This window comes from Rana temporaria, chromosome 11, assembly GCF_905171775.1.
Source record: "Rana temporaria chromosome 11, aRanTem1.1, whole genome shotgun sequence".
NCBI classification, from domain to species: Eukaryota; Metazoa; Chordata; class Amphibia; order Anura; family Ranidae; genus Rana; species Rana temporaria.
The window spans coordinates 121088766-121116242 of NC_053499.1; the positions used below are offsets into that span (position 1 = coordinate 121088766).

The 27477-nt window shown below is 44.0% G+C and overlaps 1 protein-coding gene across 2 annotated transcripts; it reads right to left on the reverse strand.

Moving 5' to 3' along the window:
- Nucleotides 1–5843: 5843 nt before the first annotated feature.
- Nucleotides 5844–27314, reverse strand: TTC9C (tetratricopeptide repeat domain 9C). 2 transcript variants are annotated; one of them, XM_040328993.1, is made up of 4 exons: nucleotides 26939–27314; nucleotides 19389–19635; nucleotides 13013–13195; nucleotides 5844–5995 (listed from the first exon to the last, which is right to left on the reverse strand). In XM_040328993.1, exons 1-4 carry the CDS (start codon nucleotides 26987–26989, stop codon nucleotides 5898–5900), a joined length of 579 nt encoding a protein of 192 aa, XP_040184927.1. In that variant the 5' UTR covers nucleotides 26990–27314; the 3' UTR covers nucleotides 5844–5897. The 2 variants fall into 2 exon arrangements, with proteins under 2 accessions (XP_040184927.1, XP_040184928.1); XM_040328994.1 differs by having other exon boundaries at nucleotides 26978–27312.
- Between the last annotated feature and the right edge of the window lie 163 nt (nucleotides 27315–27477).

Here is a 27477-nt window from a genome sequence, read left to right on the forward strand (position 1 = left end):
AATTCAAACGTATTGGGACATAATATTGAGCCAAATAAAGATTGTTACGGGAGAGGAGATCAAGAAAGATCCATGGGCCATCCTCTTTCATTGCAGCCAAGAAGGCATAAAAAAATACAAGCAGTCCCTACTCCCCCACCTTTTAAACGCTGCCAAGAGACTTATCCCTAAGAAGTGGCAGGAGACGGAAAGCCCACATATTTGGAGTTGGATAGACGCGGTGGAGGAAACATATAGACTAGAGGAGTTGAGGGATGGCTATCTGGAGAAGAACAGCGAACATAGGGAGAAGTGGGGAAAATGGAAGGAATATAAAAAAACATGGAGCTATGCGGAGAGAGTAAGGGTTTGACTAAGCGGGGAGTCCGCCAATTTCCCCCTTTTTTCTCTCACTTTAATGCGAGACAATATATTTCCTTCCTTCCCCGCTTCTCTCCTATCTACATCTGACCAATTTTTCCCCATTTTCATACCCTTACCCGAATAGAAGAGGACTAGTCTTCTTCCTAACCCCATTGCTTATTTACAACCTTGCTTTTGATCTTATTCATAGGACGGGCAGGGGACCCCTGGGAGCCATGAGGGGAGGGAGGGGGGGTGCAAATATTAAATATATATACACATGTATGTTAAAAAAAAAAAAAAAAAAAAAAAGATAGTGAATATAATATATACCACACATGATGCAAACCGCAAATAGAGACGCAAGAAGCACCGGATCATGAGCAGGTCTCTAGTATATTGGAAATAAGCTGAGGTGGTATAAAAAAAAAAGAAAAAAAAAAAAAAAAAAAAAAAAAAAAAAAAAAAAAAAAAAACGTAAATGCATTTTATTGTTTGGATTTTTTGTGATAGACTAACACAAAGTAGCACATAATTGTGAAGTGAAAGGAAAATGATAAACGGTTTTCACATTTTTTTACAAATAAACATGTTAAAAGTGTGGTGTGCATTTGTATTCAGCACCCCGGAGTCAATACATTGTAGAACCACCTTTTGCTGCAATGACAGCTGCAAATCCTTCTGGGGATGTCTCTACCAGATTTGCACATCTAGAGAGTGAAATTTTTGCCCATTCTGCTTTCAAAATAACTCAAGCTCTGTCAGATTGGATGGATAGAGTCTGAACAGCAATTTTAAAGTCTTGCCACAGATTCTCAATTGGATTTAGGTCTGGACTTTGGCTGGGCCATTCTAACACATGAATATACTTTGATTTAAACCTTTCTATTGTAACTCTGCCTGTATGTTTAGGGTTGTTAACCAGCTGGAAGGTGAACCTCTGTCCCAGTCTCAAGTCTTTTGCATACAAACAGGGTTTCTTCCTAGATTGCCTTGTATTTGGGCTCCATCCATCTTCCCATCAACTCTTCCCTGTCCCTGCTGAAAAAAAAAGTATCCCCACATAGTGATGCTGCCACCACCATCTCTGATCTGGTGGATCTCTGCAGCTCCAGAGTTACCATGGGCCTCTTTGCCGCTTCTCCGATTAACGACCCGGTCTGTCAGTTTAGGTGGACGGCCATGTCTTGGTAGGTTTGCAATAGTGCCATATTCTTTCCATTTTCAGATGATGGATTGAACAGTGCTCCTTAAAATGTTCAAAGCTTGGGATATATTTTATAACCTAACTCTGTTTTAAACTTCTCCACAACTTTATCCCTGGCCTGTTTAATGTGTTCCTTGGCCTTCATGATGGTGTTTGTTCATCAAGATTCTCCAACAAACCTCTGAGGGCTTCACAGAACAGCTGTATTTATACTGAGATTAAATTTCACACAGGTGAACTCTATTTAGCATTTTAGGTGACTTCGGAAGGCAATTGGTTCCACTAGATTTTAGTTAGGGGTGTCAGAGTAAAGGGGGGCTGAATACAAATGCATGCCTCAGATATTTGTAAAAAATAAAATACAAAATTAAAACCATTTATCATTTTCCTTCCGCTTTACAATTATGTGCCACTTTGTGTTGGTCTATCATATAAAATACATTTACGTTTTTGGTTGTAACATGACAAAATATGGAAAATTAGGCGTATGACTACTTTTTCAAGGCAGGGGTGCCCAACCAGTGGCCCGCGGAGCCATTTGATGTAGCCCGCGACCTCCTGCTCTGGGATGGAATAGAAAGAATATTGTTATTAAAGGTCAGTTTATTACCAAAAGCACAGTGTATATATGGGCATATCTTTTCTGCAGTGGTTACCGGGCTGCTTTCAAACTGATCGACAGATGCAGAGCAGTTTACCTGCGGGTTACCTGCACTGAGCCATAGACTTCTGTTATTACCTGCAAGTTTGGTGAGTTTTCTGAAAGTGCACCAAACCTGCAGAATATAATAGAAAATCTTTTGCAAAGTGCAGGAAAGCCAAAATGTACCCTGCGTTGCACCCATGGTGTGGGTAAACCAAAGCGCATCAGCGAAAAAGCAGCCTTGGGCCCCTTTCACACTCAGACCAATTGGACCCCCCATTCACCTCTAAGTAGTGGCAGACATAAACCGACTTGTGTCCTACCTCCATTACAATCCGCTAAAAAGTATTGTGGGCTGCGTCCGTGTCCGCTCTGCATATGCAGAGCAGACACGGACATGCCATCCACCCGCTCCATTCATTGTGGCCCACGAACGATTACCAAGTCGCTTAAGTGGCCCTCGCTCTTCAAAAAAGTTGGGCAACCCTGCTGTAAGGACACTTAGGTTCCCCACTGAAAGATGAATGTAAAGATAAAGAATGCTGGAAATTGCCCATCAATAGAAGAATGTTAATATATAAAAAAAAAAAAAAAAAAAAAACACAGCTTTGCTCCCCCCTTTTCTGACTTGCTGGGCTGCATGCTCGAATAAGGGTCAAGTATGGATTTTGGGGGGGACCCCATCCTGATTTTTTTTTTTTCTATTGATGGGCAATTGCTGGCATTCTTTATCTGTACATTCATCTGTCAGTAGGGAAGCCCGCTGACAGATGATGACTCATGGTTGTTTAGGATGCCCGCTACTTAACAGCTATTTCTTCAAACAGAATTCTAATAATCGGTCCATTGTTTTTTGACCAATCCGAATTCTAATCGTTCTGAAAAGTTTGCATTCATTAGAAAACGAATAAACAAAACAAAATTTTAATGGATTTCAACAAAATTCATTACCATTTCATTCGGAGATTCGGATACATCCGAATAGCCAAAAATTCATCTGAATTTGTTTTAGGACTAACACACGGCCCCCCCCGTCCTTCAGCTCCGGGGACCGATCGCGGGACTCCAGCGTCGATCGGGTCCGTGGGTCCCGGAGCTAGACCCCCTTCTTTCCAAGGTTGCTACAACACTTGTAATCTGATATAAGGGGCACACCCCAAACCAAAAGAAGTCAGACTATTGGAGCATTTCTGATCATCACACTTAGGACAGCCCATTCACCAGGACACTGGGGCTGAGGTAAGGCCTTGTGTAAAAAAAAAAAAAAAAAAAAATATAATAATAATAATAATAATAATAATAATAATAATAATAATAATAATAATAATAAATATCGAAAGCTTTCTTTTCCGTAAAATAGGTACATTAACCACTTAAGACCCGGACCAAAATGCAGCTAAAGGACCTTGCCCCTTTTTGCGATTCGGCACTGCGTCGATTTAACTGACAATTGCACGGTCGTGCGACATGGCTCCCAAACAAAATTGGCGTCCTTTTTTTCCCACAAATAGAGCTTTCTTTTGGTGGTATTTGATCACCTCTGCGTTTTTTTTTTTTTTGCGCTATAAACAAAAATAGAGCTACAATTTTGAAAAAAAATCTATATTTTTTACTTTTTGCTATAATAAATATCCCCCAAAAATATATACATTTCCTCAGTTTAGGCCAATGCGTATTCTTCTACCTATTTTTGGTATAAAAAAAAAAAAAAAATCAATAAATAAATCTCAATAAGCGTTTATCGGTTGGTTTGCGCAAAATGTATAGTGTTTACAAAATAGGAGATAGTTTTATTGCATTTTTAATTTTTTACTACTAATGGCGGCGATCAGCGATTTTTTTCGTGACTGCGACATTATGGCGGACACTTCGGACAATTTTCACACATTTTTGGGACCATTGTCATTTTCACAGCAAAAAATGCATTTAGAATGCATTGTTTATTGTGAAAATGACAGTTGCAGTTTGGGAGTTAACCACTAGGGGGCGCTGTTGTGGTTATGTGTTCCCTGAAGTGTGTTTACAACTGTAGGGGGGTGTGGCTGTAGGAGTGACGTCATCGATTGTGTCCCCCTATAAAAGGGATGACACGATCGATGCAGCCGCCACAGTGAAGAACGGGGAAGCCGTGTTTACACACGGCCCCCCCCCCCCCCCCGTCCTTCAGCTCCGGGGACCGATCTCGGGACTCCAGCGACGATCGGGTCCGTGGGTCCCGGAGCTTGGGACAGAGTCGCGGGCGCACGACCCACTGCTGGGTATTAGTACAGGACGTACATGTGCCCAGCCGTGCCATTCTGCCGACGTATATGTGCAGGAGGCGGTCCTTAAGTGGTTAATGGTATATTTGGTGCTGGAATAAAAAAATAAAAAAATAAAAAAAATTCTTAAACCAAAAGGGAGCAAATAAAAGAAGTTCCTAGTTGGGGTAAGATACAGCTTGAATATACTTTGTCATTGTCTTGCATGTAGTATAGGAGCTCCATCTGATAGTAAAAGATTTTAATTATTTTGAAATTCTTTATTTGAAAGAGTCAATACAAAAATTTCCCATAATAAAATCTTGTATATGCAACATAGTATCTTTTTTCCTTGTGTAATAACAAGAAAAAGGGAAAAAAGATCAAAAGAATGTAGATAGCTGCATAGGGAAAACGCATTCCTAAACATATCCAACAAGGAAAACTGACTTTAGTGAGGCCACAAAAAAAAAAAAAAATGTTCACGTCAGCAAAATAAATCATAACGCCCTCGGCAGAAGAAAAATCTATTACAACAACTTTTGCTTTTTAGAATTCCTTTTCTATTCCATCTCTTCATTCACATGATACAGACAACTGGGAACAATTCAATTAGCAAACACAGCTGAACATTTTTGTAATACACAGAAAAAAAAAATGTGGCTTCATAGCTGCTAGCTGAGATTTTGAAAATGCATGCAATAGTCTCAGACGTTCAGGCCTCTGAAATATTTCAGATAAATTAATTGTAGTGCAAGTGGAACTTTTCCCCATATGTTTGTTTTTTTTAGCCTTTGGTTTAAACCCCTTTCAGTTTGATGTAGTAAAGCACCATTTTTCTCTATTTTACGTATCACATATCTCTTGTATGATCACCCTCCCCTCAAATTACATATCAGGCAGTATAGTCCACAATACAATAAAATGGTCTTGCTTACTGGGGATAGAATGTTCTTCCTGTTCTGAATGTTAAGGATTTACCAATTTCGCTAAACAACTGCTATCACTCTACAATACGTTCTCATGTAACATGTCATAGAAGGACTGACCCCCTGTCACCAACGTACTTTTGGCAAATTAGGATCTAAAGAGTAGAACCGTGAACTGCACATCATTAGAATATACTGTGCAAACAAGGAAGCTGCGGAAGGAGAATGTCCATTTTGTACATCTAGAGATTGCTGCCATGAAAGATATGCATTTTGTTTTAGGAGAAATAATCCATTAGCTCTGTGGTAAGGATGAGCACCAGCGTGTTCGCATAGTACACATGCAGAGCCCGCCAGGAAGTCTGCACGGCGCTGCGCTAATCACAGCTAGGGAGACATTTCCCGATCTCTGCAGTCGAGCATCGGGATAATGTCTCCCTGGCTGGTATTAGCGAAGCGCCGTGCACACTTCCTGACGGGCTCTGCACGTGTACTATGCGAACACGCCAGAGCTCATCCTTACTCTGTGGTAAAGATTACTTGTCAAACATTCCTTGGTATTTTTGCTTTTCTTTTTCTCTGGAAGCACCGAGGGCAGCATCTGTCAGTTGTATATATTGTCTGATGTTCGCATCTGGATATATAAAAAAAAAAAAAAAAAAAAAAAACACAGTTTAAGAATACATAAAATTGACACAATACATTTTGTAAATTTAGATCAATTATCCAATCATGAAAAGCAATTTCCTGTGTAATTATATATATATCACACACACACACACACACACACACACGTAGGGATGAGCTTCGTGTTCGAGTCGAACGTATGTTAGACTCGAACATTGTATGTTCGATCGTTCGTCGAAATACGAACAAAAACGGGTCGCGAGTGACGCCCCACAATTCACTGCGGCATTGCGCGCTGATGATTGGCCAAGCATGCACTATGACCTGCATGCTTGGCCAATCACAGCGGCGTCAGTACAGAGAGCCGTGTAGTGTGTTGCAGCGCTGGTTATGGGGGGGGGGGGGGGGGGGGAGAGAAAGAAAGAAAGAAAGAAAGAAAGAAAGAAAGAAAGAAAGAAAGAAAGAAAGAAAGAAAGAAAGAAAGAAAAAAAGACTTTTTTTTCTAGCTAGATAGAGCAGGCAGGCTAGTCAGTTAAATTTGTTGTGTAGAGGATATATATACATCCCAGGTGTTGTACATATATTTATACACTGTATAGTTTAGCTAGATCAGTTCTTCCTAATTTGTCAGGCAGTTGATTGTGCTAGCTGCAGTGTTCTCATGTGTTGTATTGCCCGTGTGCTTGGTGTGTACTGCACTTGTGCTCTATAGTTTGCACCTAAACCTACTTGGTGTGTACTGCACTTGTGCTCTATAGTTTGCACCTAAACTACTTGGTGTGTACTGGCCGTGTGCTCTGTAGTTTGCACCTAAAGATTCAAGAGCAGTGATTTTAATGATGCTTAAATTAAAAAAAATAAATGAAAAATTCCTTTAAATATTGTACCTGCTGGGTGTCTATAGTATGCCTGTGAAAATGTCTGAGAACCCGGGTCTTGCCCGAGGGAACATGTATCAATGGAAAAAAAGTTTTAAAAACGGTCGTTTTTCAGGAGTCCTGAAGTAAATACCAATGATGATTTAAAACTTTTTTTACATTGATACATGTTCCCTCGGGCAAGACCCGGGTTCTCAGACATTTTCACAGGCATACTATAAACACCCAGCAGGAACAATATTTAAAGGAATTTTTTTTTTTTTTATTTAAGCATCATTAAAATCACTGCTCCTGAAAAAAACTTTTTTTCCCATTGATACATGTTCCCTGGGGCAAGACCCGGGTTCTCAAAGACGTTTTACGACAATAACTTGCATATTAGGCTTTAAAATGAGCACTTTTGAATTTGAACGTTCGAGTCCCATAGACGTCAATGGGGTTCTAAATGTTTGCACGAACGTTCGGTCCGTTCGAAGGTTCTGGTGCGAACCGAACTGGGGGTGTTCGGCTCATCCCTACACAGCAGTATAGCTACAGTAAGACCATGCTACAGGGTTTTAAAATGGACCTCATATACACAATTGGATTTTCCGATGAGAATTGTGTGATGACAGGCTGTTTTTAGAAAATCGATAATTGTTGTCAGATTTTCCGCCAACAAATGTGGGATAGCATGTGTGACGGTATCGGTATGATATCCCCGTCAACGTTCCCTTCTTCCCATAACGAAAATCACCCCAATATTCCACGAGGAGGGATATCCCTGGAATCGCCCAGAAAGCCACACATGAGACCAGCTTACTGCTTGAACAACACAGACTTTAATGTTATAACACACAGCTTATATGTCATTTCCAAAACTGTTACAATGACAAATCTCCGCCCCCCTCACACTGGGGCTTCCATACAGATGAGTAGGTAGACACGACGGGGCCGATGCTGAAACACATTTTCTTTAGACAATGACATCAATGACGCTGAGCACTAGCTGTACTGAATACATCAACCAGACCGCTCGACCCCGCATATAGAGAGATAATTACCACAATGAAGCAATCAGAATAATTAACACAAGCCACTTAAACCCAGCTCTCCTTCACACAACACAATAGATCAATTAACCTTTAGAAATAGTGAGGGGACATTAGCACATCAATAACCTGGCTAGCAGGGAGCAGTAAACTGAGACATATAGGCAAATGTATCACAGCATGCTTTAAAATTTTCCGACAACAAATGTGTATTGTCAGATCATCCGATCAGGTGTACACAAGGCCACAAAACTCCAAAGTACAAACACGCATGCTCAGAAGCAATGCTAACCATAACACAACATTAGCAGAAGCTGCCCAAAGGGTGGAGCTAAAGAGCTGAAAAACCATGTAGCTTCACGTTTGTTGGCCGACAATTCTTTGCCATTTGTATGCAAGACAAGTTCATGGCCAACACCCTTCGGACAAAAGTCCTACGTTTTGTCCACGGAAAATTCGATCATGTGTACGAGGCTTTAGTTTAGTCTTCACCAGCCACTTACTATCTACTAGGGTTGCCCCGATACCACTTTTTTTCCCCAAGTACTCGCCGATACAGATACTTTTTTTTTTTTTATCTCATGTGGCACGTGTCAGTATTTTTTTTTTTACATTTTTTTTTTATTTTGTACAATTTGTTTTTGTTTTGTTTTTTTATTATTTATTTGTTACAATTAATTTTTTTTATTATTTATTGCAATTCTTATCAGCCTTGTTGGGGGGCTTGGGTGAGATATCAGGGGTCTTAACAGACCTCTGACATCTCCCCTTTGAGAAAGTGAAAGGGACTAGGGACACAGATTCCCCAGTCCCTTTCTCAGCAGCCTCAGCTGCGCTGAAAATGAATGGAGAGAAGGCAGCGGCTCCTCTCCATTCACTGACTGTACATTCGGAAAATGAAGGAGCCGGATTCACCGGCTCCTACCTCCGCTCTCTATACTGACAGGTCGAGGAGGACAGCAGCACGGAGGGGGAGAAGAGAGGGGGACAGCAGCATGGAGGGGGACTGGAGGAGGATACGAGGACAGTCAGCGGTGATTGTGTGTGGGAGAGTTACACGCACCGATCACCGCTGATTTCACTAAAGCAGCTGAAAGCCGTGGGGTGATCGTTGCTTGCAACTCCCCCACCGCACTGATCACCCTGACTGTTCAGGTATCAGGTGAAGCATCAGAGCATTTGTCCGTGCTCGGTATCGGTACCAATACTAATATCGGGACAACCCTACTATCTACCTTGTTTCAGAATCAGCTACATGTCATGGCTCAGGACGGAACATAAATTTAATTTGGGTACATTGATGCATGACCGTGCAATTGTCAGTTCAAGTAAAGCAGTGTCATATCGCAAAAAATGGCCTGGCCAGGAAGGCGGGTTAATCTCCTGGAAGTCAAGTGGTTAATGGTGACCAGTGCTGAGGAGCCAACTTCCTGTGTTCAGAATGCAGCTGAACAGCCACTTAGCACAGGACCCAGAAGCAAGTGGAGATCAGTTTTTTTTATTCAATTGGTCAAAAACATAAGAAGATACTAGCGAGCAATGTTTGAGCGTTTATCAGCGTTAGAACGCTTTTACAGCTGAAAAACGTCTCTCAGAACCCACTAGTTTTTCTTTTGTTTTTTTTTACTGCTCAAAAACACCACTGCACAAAACTGCTGATAACAGCCTATGTGTGCATGGACATATAGGATAACATGGAGAGTTTAATGACTGTAGAAAAAAAAAAAAAAGTCTACAGCCAAAAACAGCTGCTGTAAAAAAACTTCAAAAAACGTCCAGTGTGTACGAGACCTTAAAGTGATTGTAAAGGATTGTTATTTTTTTTTAAACAAACATATCATACTTGTCTGCACTGTGCAGCTCGTTTTGCACAGAGTGGCCCCAAACATCCTCTTCTGGGGTCCTCCCATGCGGCTCCTCCCTGCATCAGATAACCCCCTAAGAGAACCGCTCTCCCGGGGGGTTCCTTGCAGGAGGGCTCGAGTCCAGCATTTGCGTCCACATACACGAACGCCGGACTCGGCCCCGCATCATTGATTTGATTGACAGCAGCGGGAGCCAATGGCTGCGCTGCCATCAATTTATCCAATCAAGAGCAGAGACCCCATGGAGAGGGGGACAAGCGCGTCCCCGCCGAAGAGTTGAAGGGGCTCAGGTAAGTAAAACGGGAGGGGGGTTGTTTGGCCGGTGACTGTCAGGTGTTTTTCACCATAAAGCAGGGGTTCACCCCAAAAAAATGTTTTAACATTACATTCAGCGGAGTTGTGATAATAACATTAGGCCGTTTTTTTTAAAATCCTTGCCGTACATACCGTTATATATATATATATATATATATGTTCACCGCGGCTTCCGGGTATAATCTGCGGGACTGGGCGTTCCTAATTGATTGACAAGCTTCCGACCGGCGCATACAGCGCGTCACGAGTTGCCGATCGTCGGTGCGCAGGCGCTGTATAGAGCCGACTCGCAGTCCGGCTTCTTTCGGCAACTCGTGACGCTCTCAATGCGACGGTCGGAAGCATGTCAATCTATATATATATATATATATTATATATATATATATATATATATATATATATATATATATAGACATGCTTCCGACCGTCGCATAGAGAGCGTCACGAGTTGCCGAAAGAAGCCGGACTGCGAGTCGGCTCTATACAGCGCCTGCGCACCGACGATCGGCAACTCGTGACGCGCTGTATGCGCCGGTCGGAAGCTTGTCAATCAATTAGGAACGCCCAGTCCCGCAGATTATACCCGGAAGCCGCGGTGAACATATATATATATATATATAACGGTATGTACGGCAAGGATTTAAAAAAAAAAAAAACAGCCTAATGTCATTATCACAACTCGCCTGCATGTAATGTTAAATTTCTTTTTTTTGGGTGAACCCCCCGCTTTAATGAATAGGATGCATTAAGGTGGAAAAACACTTTAAATACAGAACGCTAAAAATGATCATAGTTAAAGTGGAGGTTTACCCTAAAAACAAATTTTTAACATTAGACTAAGCATACTAAGGACATTTACTTTCGGCAGGTCTTTTTTTTTCTTTCTCCGTACATACCTTTATATTCCGATTTGGTCCAGGGCTTCCACGTTCTGATGACTCCAGGACTGGGCGTTCCTATCCCTGCCTCAGGGTTCAGATGACTGCGGGACTGGGCGTTCCTATCCTTCGGTTCGATGATTGACGGCTTGTGAAACAGGTCCCCTGTCGCACAACGCGCGTCACCAGTTTTTCCGAAATAGCCGAGCTACGAGTCGGCACTATACAGCGCCTGCGCAGTCAGGGGACCTGTTTCACAAGCCGTCAATCATCGAACCGAAGGAGCCCTGGACCAAATCAGAATATAAAAAGGTATGTACAGAGGAAAAAAAAAAAAAAAAAAAAGACCTGCCGAAAGTAAATGCCATTACTATGCTAAATGTAATATTAAAAAAAAAATGTTTTGGGTGAACCCCCGCTTTAAAAATAACATACAGTTGTGCAATAGGATGATTGGGGAACTGCAGATGTAGCAGCCATTCTATTTCAGTAATTTTTTTGCTCCTGCTAAATAGCCAGAATGCTACACAGTATCAGATTTTATCCTTAGCTTTATTCCTTCTGCAAGAAGATCATGGATGCAAATGAAAATCTGCAGAGAAATCTTAAATAAAACAAGAATTTGTGCTTTTATTTCTTTTTGTTGAAGATTTTCCCTCACTTAGAGGTTTAGTTACTAACGCTAGAGAGGGCACATTCCTGCATAGAAACCAATTAGCTTCTAATCTCATTTTGTTCAATTAAGCTTTGGTAATAAAACCTGGAAGCCGATTGGTTTCTATGCAGAATTGTGACAAATTTGTCCCTCCCTAGCTTTATTAAAAAAACAACAAAAAAAAAAAAACAACACTTACTGTCTGGTGAAACCATTGTTACAATGACAGAAAGTGAAGGAAATCTTTATAATTGAGATTCAGATAGCAGTAAACACCTGACACAGGTTCTGTACTCTAACTTAAAGTGGATGTAAACCCGATTCATGAAATTTGAGCTGGGCACATACCCGTATTTGCCGGTGTATAAGGCGACCGGGCGGATAAGACTTCCCCCTAATTTTACATTTTTTTTAAAGATTTTTTGGCTGTACTCACCGTATACGACGACCCCCCTTCAGAGGCTTCTGACATTTCATATTTCTTCCTTCTGGAGCCATATTCTTCTTCCTTCTTGCTGGAGCTGGGGACATATTCTTCCTTCTTGCTGGAGCCGGAGCCAATCACAGCGAGCGGTTTATTCTATTAATGAATACAAAGCCTGCTTGGATTGGCAGAGGCTGTAACATCATCAGCTCACGCCTCTCTGACTCTCAAAGCCAATCCGAGCAGCCTACTGTATGTAGCCTGCTCAGATTGGCAGAGGTTGTTATTCCAATCTGAGCAGGCTCTTAATTCATTTGAATACATAGCTCACCAGGATTGGCTAAGCGGTATATACTGTATGTAGCTGAAGCTGCGTACAGTATTACCGCACATCCAACAGGCATCCGAGCAGCTGACCCGGCGTATAAGACGACCCCTGCTTTTTGGCTATTTTTTTTAAGTGTAAAAGGTAGTCTTATACGCCAGCAAATACAGTATATCCGCAGTGTTTTTTTATCTCTCTCCAAAGCCCCAAGTAACTTGGCTTCTCTGACGCATGATAAAGACAGCCTGAAATTTGTCAGGGCGGGTGCTATAAATAGATTAGTAGAGAGCTGGTCAATTCACAGCACAGCTCTGGAAGTCTTTGCCTATGTGGAAAGGGGGTTTGTGCCTTTTCTCCAATCAACTGTCTCAGTGTAGATCCTCCTCTCCCTGCTTTCCAGTGGGAAGAGAAAATTCTAACAGGATGTGCACTTTCTAAACAGTATATAAAGCTGAAGACAGCAGATATACATGTAATGCTTATGTAGGGAGATTTGATTCTTCCCTGTGTATCATCTGAGACTGTTCACGTCACTGGGTATATGTGAGGGTTTACATCCACTTTAACCTATAAAAAAAAGTTTTGGCTGGAGTTTCACTTTAACAAGCACCCAGGAATGATACAGTAAGACTATACTGGTATACAATACTCACCTTTAGGCTGCTTAGAGGCAGCTTGCGTCAGATAGCTGTGAGCTGTAGAATAGTCACAAAGGTGATAGCAGGACACTCCAGCACGGTACAATGCCTTAACATTAGAAGGCTGCAGTTTAAGAACCTGCAAACTGCACTCATATACACGCTCATACCGTGGGGGCTGAGTCTGCAGGAGACATGCTAAAACACAAAAAAAAGGGATTTTTAATACAGCTTACCTGTAAAATCCTTTTCTTGGAGTACATCACGGGACACAGAGCGGCATTCATTACTATATGGGTTATATGGAGTACCTTCAGGTGTTGACACTGGCAATCTTCAAACAGGAAATGCCCCTCCCTATATAACCCCCTCCCATAGGAGGAGTACCTCAGTTTTGTAGCAAGCAGTATGCCTCCCAAAATGGTCCCCAAAAAAGAGGGGTGGGAGCTCTGTGTCCCGTGATGTACTCCAAGAAAAGGATTTTACAGGTAAGCTGTATTAAAAATCCCTTTTTCTTTATCGTACATCACGGGACACAGAGCGGCATTCATTACTATATGGGATGTCCCAAAGCAATGCTCACAATGAGGGGAGGGAGAACATCTCCAAGACAAAGGATTTAATTTAGAGAAATACTCAAATCATAATAAATCCAACTTAGTTGAGAAAAATAATCTTAAATTTTTTAAATTTAACTCAAAAAAGAGGAGCCCCCGGAATCCGAGGGTCTCAAACTGCAGCCTGCAGCACTGCCTGCCCGAAGGCAGTATCAGTATTCCTTCTTACGTCCAACTGGTAGAATTTTGTAAACGTGTGGACAGAAGACCAGGTTGCCGCCTTGCAAACTTGAGCCATAGAGATCTGGTGGTGTGCTGCCCAGGAGGCGCCCATGGCCCTAGTAGAATGAGCCTTTAATGATACTGGAGGAGGCAACCCTTTCAAGCCGTAGGCCTGAGTGATTAATTGTTTAATCCACCTAGAAATGGTGGATTTTGCAGCTGCCTGCCCCTTCTTGGGCCCATCTGGTAGAATAAACAGCACATCTGTTTTTCGGATTTTCTCTGTAGCTTTAAGATAGGCCTTCATGGCCCTGACGATATCCAAGGTATGCAGCAACCCTTCCTTTCTGGAAGTAGGTTTAGGGAAGAAGGATGGTAATACCAAATCCTGGTTCAAATGAAAACTGGATACAACCTTCGGTAGGAAGGAAGGATGAGGGCGGAGAACGACCCTGTCCTTATGAAAAATAAGATATGGTTCCTTACAGGATAAGGCCGCCAGTTCCGATACTCTTCTTGCGGAAACTATGGCGACCAAAAATACTAACTTCCTTGTCAGTAAAACCAAAGGAATTTCAGCCAACGGCTCAAACGGTTGTTTCTGTAAACTTGACAAAACAAGGTTTAAATCCCACGGGCAAAGCGGGGATTTAACTGGAGGTTTAATACGTAAGACCCCTTGAAGGAAGGTCTTAACCAGCGAGTGGGTGGCCAGCGGCCGCTGAAACCACACTGACAGAGCAGAAATCTGTCCTTTGATTGTGCTTAATGCCAATCCTTTATCCACTCCTAGCTGGAGAAAACTTAAAACTCTATCAATGGTGAATTTGCGAGAAAGCCATCGCTTGGACTCACACCAGCCTACATAGGCCTTCCAGACCCTGTAATAAATCACCCTAGAGACCGGTTTCCTGGCTCTGATTAGGGTAGAGATTACTTTCTGAGACAGACCTCTACCCCTGAGAATCAGGGATTCAGCTTCCAGGCCGTCAAATTTAGATGCCGTAAGGCAGGGTGGAGGATCGGACCTTGCGATAGCAGGTCTGGCCGTAGAGGAAGAGTCCAAGGGTCTCCCACTACCATCTTTAGGATTAGTGAATACCATGCCCTTCTGGGCCATGCTGGAGCTACCAGGATGACTGGTATGTGCTCCACCCTGATCCTGCGCAGCAGGCGGGGTAGTAACTGGAGCGGGGGAAATGCATAAAGTAGTCTGAACTGATGCCAAGGGCAAACCAGCGCATCGGTTCCGCAGGCCATCGGATCCCTTGAGCGGGATATGAACCTGTCTAGTTTCTTGTTGAGTCTTGATGCCATGACGTCCACGTCCGGCACTCCCCATCTCTGGCAGAGTGTCTGAAAGACCTGTGGATGTAGAGACCATTCCCCCGGCAACAGAGTCTGGCGACTTAAAAAGTCCGCCTGAAGGTTGTCCACTCCTGGAATAAATATCGCCGATATGCAGGGCACATGAGCTTCTGCCCATAGGAGAATCAAGCTCACCTCTCTCTGAGCGGCTTGACTCTTGGTTCCCCCTTGGTGATTTATGTATGCCACTGCTGTGGCATTGTCCGATTGAATTCTCACCGGGAACCCCTGCAACTTGGACGTCCAAGCCCTGAGGGCTAGTCGAGCTGCTCTGAGCTCCAAGATGTTGATGGGCAATTGCTTCTCTGGCTTTGCCCAAGTTCCTTGGCGAGTGCAACCATCCAAAATTGCTCCCCAGCCTGTTAGGCTGGCGTCTGTGGTTACTATCTTCCAAGCCACTGGGCTGAAAGACTTCCCCTTCAGTAGATTCTGAGGGTCTAACCACCAACACAGACTTTGTCGGACTCTTGATGAGAGCGGCAAAGGGATATCTAAGGCCTGTGGCCTCCTGCTCCAGGCTGACAGAATGGCTGCCTGGAGGATGCGAGTGTGGCTCTGGGCGTACGGTACCGCCTCGAATGTGGCCACCATTTTGCCTAGTAACCTCATACATAGGCGAACAGTTGGTTCCTTCTTGCTTAGAACCAGTAGAATTAATTCCTTGATGGCTTTGACTTTTATCAGAGGCAGAAACACCCTCTGTTGTTCTGTGTCTAATCTCATGCCGAGATATTCCAACTGCCTTGTGGGCTGGAATACTGATTTTTCTTGATTTAGGACCCAGCCGAACCTCTCGAGGTACTGGACTGTGAGGGCCACTGCTTGTTTCAAGCCAGGAGACGAGTGATCTATGACTAGGAGGTCGTCCAGGTATGCTAGGATTGTGACCCCTTGAATCCTTAGATTGGCTAGGATTGGAGCTAGGACCTTCGTGAATACCCGGGGGGGCCGTAGCTAACCCGAAGGGAAGCGCCATGAATTGGAAATGACGTAGAGCCACCGAGAAGCGTAGAAATCTTTGATGTGGCTGGTAAACTGGAACATGAAGGTAAGCATCCTTTATGTCTATGGATGCCATAAAATCGTCCTTCTGAAGTGCGGCAACTGCTGACCGCACGGATTCCATCCGAAATGAGCGGACCTTTAGGTATGCATTTACCATTTTTAAGTCCAAAATTGGCCTGACATCGCCGTTGGGCTTTGGGATAATGAATAGGTTGGAGTAGAAACCTAGCCCCTGTTCTTGGACTGGTACCTCTACTATTACCTCCTGAGAGAGTAGATGATTCAATGCCGCTATTAATGCGGCTCCCTTCTTGGGATCGTTTGGTACTCTTGACTCCTGAAAATGAGGAGGAGGAAACTTTAGGAAGTCTAGTTTGTAGCCTGTAGCCACGGAGGACCGTACCCATTTGTCGGGAATGCTGGTCTCCCAAACTTCTGTAAAGAGACGCAGTCTTCCCCCCACCTTCGAGGGTGGGGGCGCCCCTTCATAAGGCCGGCTTGGGGGCTGGCTTTGCTGGCTTGCGAAACCACTGCTTCTTGCCTGCGCCGGCCTGTCCCTGCGACTTGTTAAAATTTGCTTTCGCAGGAGGCCGTCGATACTGTTTGGTATTGGAGGGCCCCTGCCCAGGGGAGTACTGTCGTTTAAACGCAGGCCCCCGAAACTTCCTCTTGGTGGGCAAAAGAGTACTTTTTCCGCTTGAAATGGTCTGGATGTATTTGTCCAGGTCTTCTCCGAAGAGTCGTCCTCCATGGAAGGGAAACCCTACCAGGAGCTTCTTGCATGGGGGCTCTGCCTCCCAGCTCTTTAACCATAAGAGTCTTCTCATATGGATAAGGGATAATGATAGGCGTGACGCTTGCTGGATCGAATCCTTAATCGCATCTACCGTAAATCGTATGGCCCTAGGGACGTCCGAAAATTCTTCTGCCTGCTGGGCAGGAATAAGTTTAAGCATCTGCTTAGCTTGATCCGATAATGCTTGCGCAACCCCAATTGCAGCCACAGCTGGCTGTACTACTGCCCTTGCAGTAGTGAAGGAGGTCTTCAGTAGCGTTTCCAAGCGTTTATCAACCGGATCCTTGAACACCTGTATGTTTTCTACAGGGCATGTTAAAGACTTGTTAACACATGAGATGGCTGCGTCTACAGCCGGGGCTGCCCATCTCTTGGAAAATTTCTCTTCCATAGGATATAAGGCAGAGAATCTCTTTGGTGGTACAAAGATTCTATCTGGCTTGGCCCAATCTTGGAACATAACTTCCTCTAGTAGAGGATGGATCGGAAAAACCGCATTGGTTTGAGGCGCTCTTAGTGAGCCTAAAGCTGAGACCGTTGATACTTGGAGATCTGGTACTGGCAAGTTAAACGTCCTATGGACCAAGTCTGTTAAAACTTGAACCCACCAGCTCTCCCCTTGGGAGGCTGCGCCAGACTCCTCCGTACCCGGATCCTCGATCCCTGAACCTACTTGGTCCTTGTCCAAGAGGTCTTCCCATTCCTCTGCGGAAGGGACCTCCTCGTCTGAGGGTTCACGCTCGGGCGACGGAGATCTATTCCGTTTTCTGCCCCGCATAGCCTTGGCTATCATTTTTTCCATTCTTTTTTTCCATCTCTTTTAGAGAGGTGGACAGTACCTCGTCCGTGACCATCCTAGGGTTGGACTGACCCGTGCCAGCTCCAGCCTCAGATCCCGATGGTCTCACCAAGGCTCCTTCTGGGGAAAGTAGCGGTAAGACTTTGTCCGAGACCCCGGACCCTCTGGGGGAATCCCCACCTTTTGTACCCTCCGAACCAGATGCCATGGTACAATACTGAGGTACGCCCGCTACTTAATGGTGTTTTGGGAAAATAAATAGTTGTTGCCCACAAACCCTTTCTGGGGAAAAATGCCTTTCCTTATTAATCTTGGCTTTTTTTTTTTTTTTTTTTTTTTTTAAACCAAAGAAAGAAAAACCATTCTGTCCCCCTTTAGTAGTATTTGCCAATAAAAACTGCTGAAAAGAAAAAAGAAAAAAGAAACCCTATCTTTAGGGTGAAAGACAGTCTGTTTGCAGACTGTAATACTTTTCTTTGGCCACTGTGTGTCCTCGGCGCCCCACTCTGCCGCTCTGTCCTCCTCTCTCAGTTCCAACACATCACTGAGCTGGGAACTCTTTGGAAGGGCCGCCCCTTCCTTTTACCTACGGGCCCGCCCTTCCCCTTCAGAAAAACGGCGCGAAATTGCGCCCATATCACGGGGACGCGCGCGCGCGCCCGCCGCGGGGGGGGGGGGGAGGCCCACACGAGGAGGTCAGAGGCTGATCCTGCCGTACAGGCCAGGATCCATAGAGCGGCACTGATCTGTCTGCAGCAACCGCCTGGACCTCTCTGAGCAGGCTTGCAGGTAAGAGCATTCACTCCCTTTACATAAGAAACCTCAATAGATTCCCAGGGGCTTCTCTTAAGAGAATTGTCACTATACACACAGGCCCTTTTCAATGCTACTAGCACCAGTTGCAATACTACCAGGGAGGTCACAATTATGGGGATTATACACATATATATAGTCATCCTATCTTTAAGATATGTGACTCACCTTGCCAGATGCAGCGCATAAACCATAGGCATGTCCCGCTGTGACCTTCCCCCAGACAAAACCTGCTGCGAACCAAGTTCCGCAAGTTTTCCCTTTCACTTACCTGCTCCATGCCGCAGGACTTTGCACAGCAAGAGGTCCAATCTTCCCCCATCTCCGTGGGGCTGTCTAGACCTTCAGGCCCTGGGTTCCTATGAAGGATCCACTGTCCTGGGCCCATATAGCACCCTGGCAACAGAAACATTAGGCCCCCAAAGGTTTCTAGGTTCTGGGCCCAGGGTCCAGCTCTCTGTGACAGAAAGCATTATGGGCTATACCCCAATGGTTTGGGGTCCGGTTACTGACCACTTTAGCACTGAGGCCTTTGGACAGAACCGGTTAGCCCACCTTAATCCCAAGGATGTGGAGGCAAGCTAAACCATGACCAACACCTAAGACACTGGCGTAAAAACTGAGGTACTCCTCCTATGGGAGGGGGTTATATAGGGAGGGGCATTTCCTGTTTGAAGATTGCCAGTGTCAACACCTGAAGGTACTCCATATAACCCATATAGTAATGAATGCCGCTCTGTGTCCCGTGATGTACGATAAAGAAATAAGTGCTTTAGTGATAACAGAAACGATAGATTTCACACAGCTGTAGACATACATTTAATATTGTACCTGCTAAATTATTATAACTGTCTGCCTGAAGGGATTGTAGAGTTTCCAGCTGCTGTGGTGTGAGGCTGACAGAAGCAGGGCCCAGTCCAGCCAAGGGGCTAACCAAATTAGGGTCTATGCTGCGGAGCTGCAAAAGAGCACGATGGTACAGACTCTTAGCTTCTCGCCAACGATGCTCAGAATAGCAGGCATTGCCCTGAGTCTTAAAAGAGGCTGCCAACTGAAGCCGCAGCTCAACGTCTCCATCCTACACAAAGGAGTGGGGAAAAAAATTAAATAAAAAACGGTTAATTTTCAGTATACATTTACTACCAAGTTAATTGCAATAAACAAGATAAATTATTTGAGTAAAAAAACCCAGCCAATGACCTTGCTCTGCTTTCTTTTTTTTTTTGCGCTATAAACAAAAATAGAGCGACAATTTTGAAAAAAAAAAAAAGCTATTTTTTTTGTTTTTGCTATAATAAATATCCCCCCAAAAAATAACAATTTTTTTCCTCAGTTTAGGCCGATACGTATTCTTCTACATATTTTTCGTAAAAAAAAATAAAAAAATACACACAGTAATGCGAGGCTTTCTCCCTGGTGTGGAGAAAGCCTCTTGAGGGGGCGAGCAGGCAAGTCAGGACACTCTCTACTTTGCAGATAGAGAAAGGAGCTGTGTGTTAGTGGGCGTCCTGACACTCCTGCTCGCCCCCTCCCTCAAGAGGCTTTCTCCAGCCTTTCTTACAGACAGAAGAACAGGAAGTGAGGATTTCTCAGAAGAAATAAGGACATTTAAAAGCAAAATGGAAGGACGAGGTAAGTGAAGGAGGACTGCACTAAGGTAAAGAAAGCTATTTAAAAAAAAAAATAATAATTACCTTTACAACCCCTTTAACCACTTAAGCCCCGGACCATTTTGCAGCTAAATGCCCAGGCCAGGTTTTGCGATTCGGCACTGCGTCGCTTTAACAGACAATTGCGCGGTCGTGCGACGTGGCTCCCAAGCAAAATTGGCGTCCTTTTCCCCCCACAAATAGAGCTTTCTTTTGGTGGTATTTGATCACCTCTGCGGTTTTTATTTTTTGCGCTATAATCAAAAATAGAGCGACAATTTTGAAAAAAATGCAATATTTTTTACTTTTTGCTAAAATAAATATCCACCAAAAACATATATAAAAAAATGTTTTTCCTCAGTTTAGGCCGATACGTATTCTTCTACCTATTTTTGGTAAAGGAAAAAAAAAAAAAATCGCAATAAGCGTTTATCGATTGGTTTGCGCAAAATTTATAGCGTTTACAAAATAGGGGATAGTTTTATTGCATTTTTATAAATTTTTTTTACTACTATTGGCGGCGATCAGCGATTTTTTTCGTGACTGCGACATTATGGCGGACACTTCGGACAATTTTGACACATTTTTGGGACCATTGTAATTTTCACAGCAAAAAATGCATTTAAATTGCATTGTTTATTGTGAAAATGACAGTTGCAGTTTGGGAGTTAACCACTAGGGGGCGCTGTAGGAGTTAGTGTTCACCTAGTGTGTGTTTACAACTGTAGGGGGGCGATCGCGACGGAGCGGCTATAAACGAATAGCCGCGCCGTCGTCCCGGATCGATCCCCGAGGGAATCCGCCTGCCGCACACAGCGGAGGGGGTCCCGATCGGACCCCCCACCCGCTAGAAGGCAGGGACGTATATATACGTCCTTCTGCCTGTCCGTGCCATTTTGCGGACGTAAATAGTCGTGCGGCGGGCGTTAAGGACCAAGCCTATTTTTCACACTTCTTGTTTACAAAAAAAATCATTTATTTTTGAAAAAAATAAAATATGAATTCTCTTTTTTCAGACACCCTATAGAATAAAATATTTGCGCAGCGGTCTTACAAACGCAATTTTTTTAAATAAAAAAAAATAAGAAAACAGTAAAGTTAGCCATATTATTTTTTCTATATTGTGAAAGAGAAATTTTACGCAAAGTAAATTGATACCCAACATGTCACCTTGTACACACGATCAGTCCAAACTGATGAAAACGGACTGAAGTTTAGTTTCATCGGTCCAAACCTACCGTGTGTACGGCCCATCTGACTTTTGTCCTTCAGTCCAAAGTTTTAAAACTTGCGTTAAAATCGGACTGATGGACGCCTGACCGATCGGTCAAAACCGATGGTTAGTATGCAAAAGCATCGGTTTAAAACCCGCGCATGCTCAGAATCAAGTCGACGCATGCTTGGAAGCATTGAACTTTGCTTTTTTTCAGCACATCGTTGTGTTTTAAGTCACCACATTGGACTCGATCGGATTTTGAACTGATGGTGTGTAGGCACATCTGACCATCAGACTTCAGTCCGTTTTCATCGGATGGACTGATCGTGTGTACAGGGCCTTACACTTCAAAATTGCAACAGCGACAAACTTTGGCACTTAAAACTCTCCATAGGCCAGGGGTTGACAAATTTGCTTGGAATCTAGGAGCCAGCTAAAAAAGTTAGGAGCCAGAAAACGCACCCCATCCCGACGAGCTTGCGCACAGAAGCGAACACATACGTGAGCAACGCCCGCATATGAAAGCGATGTTCAAACCACACATGTGAGGTATCACCGCGATTGGTAGAGCGAGAGCAATAATTCTAGCCCTAGACCTCCTCTGTAACTCAAAACATGCAACCTGTAGATTTTTTTAAACGTCGCCTATGAAGATTTTAAAGGGTAAAAGTTTGTCGGCATTCCACGAGCGGACGCAATTTTGAAGCGTGACATGTTGGGTATGAATTTACTTGGCGTAACATTATCTTTCATAATATTAAAAAAAATGGGGATAACTTTACTGTTGTCTTGTTTTTTAATTAAAAAAATGTAATTTTTTCCCAAAAAAGTGCGCTTGTAAGACCGCTGCGCAAATACGGCATGACAGAAAGTATTGCAACGATCGCCATTTTATTCTCTAGGGTGTTAGGATAAAAAATATATATAATGTTTGGGGGTTCTAATTAGAGGGAAGAAGATGGCAGTGAAAATAGTGAAAAATTACATTAGAATTGCTGTTTAACTGGTAATACCAACGGCCACCACCAGATGGTGCCAGCTTACACATCTGGTGGTAATAACTTGTAATACCAACGACTCACCACCAGATGGCGCCAGCTCACAAAGTCGCCAGGACCCTATTTCTACCTGGCGCCCGGGATTTGTCGAGCCCTGCCATAGGCGTTGTATAAAAATGTTTACAGGTTACCAGTTTTACATTACAGAGGTCTAGGTCTCCAATTTTTGCTCTCACTCGAACAATCGTAGCGATACCTCACATCTGTGCTTTGAACACTCTTTACATATGTGGGCGCGACTTACGTATGCATTCGCTTCTGCACGCGAGCACAGAGGGACGGGACGCTTTAAAAAAAAAAAAGTTTTCCTTTTTTATTTTACTTTTTACAAAATTTTCGGATCACTTTTTTTTATTTCTATGACAAGGATTGTAAACATCCCTAAATGCAAAAAGTAAAATAAAAGTATTTATTTTTCCCCTTTAAAAAAAAAAACAATTGTCCCTTTAAGGCCGTTGGGCGGAAGTGATGTTTGGTGTTGCTCCGGTCCTGAAAGGGCATATAATCGAGTGGGGGCCATCATGCCCTCACCCGACTTCCTGCCCTTTAGAACGTATTGTCTCCGCTTCCAAAGGCTCTAGTAAGCTTGCGCTGCTTTCAATCAACCAATGAATGAGCCGAGAATTCAGGGAGTTCACGGCGCGGGACTTTCGAGGGGTCAGATAAAAGTAAAACAGGGGCTCGCTAATCCTCAGATGGTTTTTAACCGGTTAACGCCCGCCCACTGTATATATACGTTCTGTTTTTAAAGATGGATATCTCGGTAACGGCAGCAGCTGCTGCTACAACCGAGATATCCATCTCTTCAGTGGGCGGGCCTGTAAACGATAACGGCGGTGTCCGCGAGATCGCCGTTATCGGTGGCGGGAGAGCCCCCCCCTCCCGCCGCTTACCGGAGCCGTCGGTAGCGGCGGAGGCGATCAGGTGCTGCTGCCTGTTGTGTGAGGATGCGAGTGAGGGAAAAATCGACCCCACCCGTCCTCTAAACGTCAGTCCCGCCCAGCGTCTTAAAGAGACATTTTTTTGTTGTCATTTTTTTTTGCATTAAAGTCTATATATGAGATGTGAGGTCTTTTTGACTCCAGATCTCATATTTACGAGGACCTGTCATGCTTTTTTCTATTACAAGGGATGTTTACATTCCTTGTAATAGGAATAAAAGTGATACATTTTATTTATTTTTTTATTTCAGTGTAAAAAATTATAAAATCAATAAAAATAAATAAGAAAACAAAAAAAAAAATGTTTTTAAAGCGCCCCGTCCCGACGAGCTCGCGCGCAGAAGCGAACGCATACGCGAGTAGCGCCCGCATATGAAAACGGTGTCCAAACCACACAAGTGAGGTATCGCCGCGATCGTTAGAGCGAGAGCAATAATTATAACCCTAGACCTCCTCTGCAGCTCAAAAAATGCAACCTGTAGAATGTTTTAAACGTCGCCTATCGAGATTTTTAAGGGTAAAAGTTTGACGCCATGCCACGAGCGGGCGCAATTTTTAAGCGTGACATGTTGGGAATCATTTTACTCGGCGTAACATTATCTTTCACAATATATAAAAAAATTGGGCAAAATTTATTGTCTTATTTTTTAATTCAAAAAAGTGTTTTTTTTCCAAAAAAAGTGCGCTTGTAAGACCACTTGCGATGATCGTCATTTTATTCTCTAGGGTGTTAGAAAAAAATATATATAATGTTTGAGGGTTTTAAGCTATTTTCTAGCAAAAAAAACTGTTTTAGTCTCGTAAACGCCGAATCTGAAAAACAGGCTTGGGGCTTAAGTGGTTAATGCACAGAATGCATTAAGGTGAAAAAACACGTACCTTTACAAACCCTTTAAAGCAGACCAAATGAATAAAAATACCAGCGTTAAGGCAGCCATTTGTAGCTTTACCATCGGTATTTAACGTAGCGGTGCATATCCACGGTGGGCAGCCCAGAAGTGGTTAAGGGGGTGTTAATATTTGCTGTACCTACCTGTCTTTTATGGAGCATCAATAGATTTGAAAAGATTTAAGAGCATGTATGGAGTTGTGGATCGTCTTTTTAATAGGTGTCCCTCAGTCACATCTCAAAACTTTAAGAGGTATGCCTGCAGCCTTCTGAGACACTTCACAGGTCCCAGAAGACTGTGGCCCATTCACAAACCACAGCACGCTTTGCGCAGTAGGAAACCGGTTTCCCATAGTGAAAATTAAGAATGAGCTCCGGCGTGTTCGCACAGTCCATGTGCAGAGCCCGCCAGGAAGTTGGCACCACGCTAATCACAGGCAGTGAGACATTTCCCAATGCTCGGCTGCAGAGATCAGGAAATGTCTCACTGCCTGTGATTAGCGCAGCGCGGTGCCAACTTCCTGGCAGGCTCTGCACATGGACTGTGCGAACACGCCGCAGCTCATCCTTAGTGAAGATGGTGGTGCCAGCACCTGATAGCTAATTGAATAATAAGCTCGGGTGAGGACAGTGCTGGATCCCTGGACAGGCAAGTGCCCTAATATTAAAAGTCAGCAGTTACAGTATTTGTAGTTACTAGCTTTAAATTTTTGTTGGAGCTCCTCTTTAATTTTCTGTGTAAAATTCAACTTTAAAGTGGAGGTTCACCCTAAAAACAAGTATATACCATTCACTCCAGCATACTGCCGACATGTACAGTATGCTGGGGGTTTTTTTTTTCGGTTTACATACCGTAGTAGAGGTATTTTCCCTCCGGCTTCCGGGTAGTGAATCCCGCGGGAGTGGGCGTTCCTATTCAGACACTAAGTGATTGACGTATGACAAAAGCTTCACCCCCGACCCATAATGCGCGTCACCAGTTTCCGAAAGAAGCCGAACGTCGAGTTGGCTTTATACGGCACCTGCGCACCGACGTTCGGCTTCTTTCGGAAACTGGTGATGCGCATAATGCGCCGGGGGTGAAGCTTTTGTCATAAAAAATATAAAATATATAATGTTTGGGGGTTTTAAGCAATTTTCTAGCAAAAAAAACTGTTTTAGTCTTGTAAATGCCAAATCTGAAAAACAGGCTCGGGGCTTAAGTGGTTAATGCATAGAATGCATTAAAGCGGATCTCCCACGCCAAAAACATTTTTTTTGTAATGGCTATTTAAAATTTAAATGACACTAATTTGCCAAACTCACGTGTCCTGTCTCCCCTGGTCTCAAAAAATAACTTTTAATCGTCCTTCCGGTTTCCTCTCCATTTTAACTGTGGGCATAAGCCCACAGCCCGGCACTTCCTTCTTGCGGTTGATGCTGATCTCCCAGCATCCACCGCTCAATCTCGCGCATGCGCGCGAGCAACGGGGAGCAGCGGCTTTGGCGTCTGTGTTGCCATGCCTCTTCCTCGAAATCGCGCGATATCTTGTCTAACAGGGTAGAATACGATATCAAGGGAGCTATGACACAAGCTCCCAGAAGACACTACGCGGGACAGAAAACTAAGAGAAACCCGACAGAAAACCTGAGGGAGGCAGACCGGAAGCCCATGACAAAAGCTTCACCCCCGGCGCATAAGGCGCGTCACCAGTTTCCGAAAGAAGCCGAACGTCGAGTCGGCTTTATACGGCGCCTGCGCACCGACGTTCGGCTTCTTTCGGAAACTTATGCCGCCCCACAGTGTCCATCAGTGCCACCCCACAGTGCCCATCCATGCCCAGTGCCCACCTATCAGTGCCCATCTGTGCCACCCATAAGTATCCATCAGTGCCGCCCATGAGTGCCCATCTGTGCCGCCTATGAGTGCCCAGTGCCGCCCATGAGTGCCGCCCATGAGTGCCCATCAGTGCCACCAATCAATGCCACCTCATCTGTGCCCGTCAGTACTACCTCATCGATGTCCATCGGTGCCATCTCGTCGGTGCCCATCAGTGCCGCCATATCAGTGCCCGTAATTAAAAGAGAAAAAATTAACAGAAAAAAATAAAAACGTAATTTTTTTAAAAAAATTTCAGTCTTTTTTTAGTTGTTGCGCAAAAAAATAAAAAACGCAGAGGTGATCAAATACCACCAAAAGAAAGCTCTATTTGTGGGGAAAAAAAGGACGCCAATTTTGTTTGGGTACAGTGTAGCATGACCGCGCAATTGCCATTCAAAGTGCGACAGTGCTGAAAGCTGAAAATTGGCTTGGGCGGGAAGGTGCGCAAGTGCCCTGTATGGAAGTGGTTAAATGGTATATAATTGTTTTTAGGGTGAACCTCCACTTTTAAGGTCTACGGAAACTGAAAAGTCTGATTGGCTACTACGAGGAATGCGTCACCTTTTTATGATAGGAGCTTCTTTAGGAATGCCTTGGCACTGATCACATGACTGCCTATCACAGGGAACCTCACAATGACAACCCTAGGAGTGTTCATATAGAATGGAATAATGTATCTGCATGCAGCACACAGAGCTCGCCTGCTGTATAAAGACACACACAGAGAGATCTCGGCCAGTGACGATTATATGGGAGGTTCTGCTCACCACACAGGAACCCTCCTCAGTCTTCTTCCAGCCACAAACCTGCTCAGCCATCTCGATTGTCAGTGATCCATGCTGCTTCGAGTCGGCTCACTTCCACCAGCACGTCACGTGACCCAAACTTTCAATAACTTTATTCACAACGGCCAAAGATGTGAAAAGCTCCTGATTACATATGGCGATGTCGCCTCTCCACGAATAGGACTTACTAACTTCCGGCCTAACGCCGTCCTTTCCTCTGTCAGTCATAAACAAATGCACAGCGGCCTTTTGTTTGATACAGAAGAGCCAAGCCTGCTAAAATGGAGAGGGAGGGGGCAATATGAAACAACGTTTTTGTTTTTTAACCCTCCAGTACATTGTAGACTGAATAACATTAGAACAGGTGAATAAGGGAGCGCCGCGCACATCGGCTTAGTTAGACGATACCACACAAAGCCAGCAGCCAATCACAGAGCACGGCATCGTTGCCTATTCTTCGACAAGCAATGAGAAAAAAGGCGGGAGCGCGTCATCGGACCTCGAGCTACCAATGAAAACAC

Bases quoted from the DNA above. Each gene is read 5' to 3' on its own strand.
- TTC9C (XM_040328993.1), bottom strand. From the start codon at position 26,989: ATGGCTGAGCAGGTTTGTGGCTGGAAGAAGACTGAGGAGGGTTCCTGT. The intron at 19,636-26,938 runs GTGAGCAGAACC...TCCTTTGTGTAG, and splicing joins CTGAGGAGGGTTCCTGTGTG to GATGGAGACGTTGAGCTGCG. The intron at 13,196-19,388 runs GTACAATATTAA...TTTGTGTTTTAG, and splicing joins CAGTTATAATAATTTAGCAG to CATGTCTCCTGCAGACTCAG.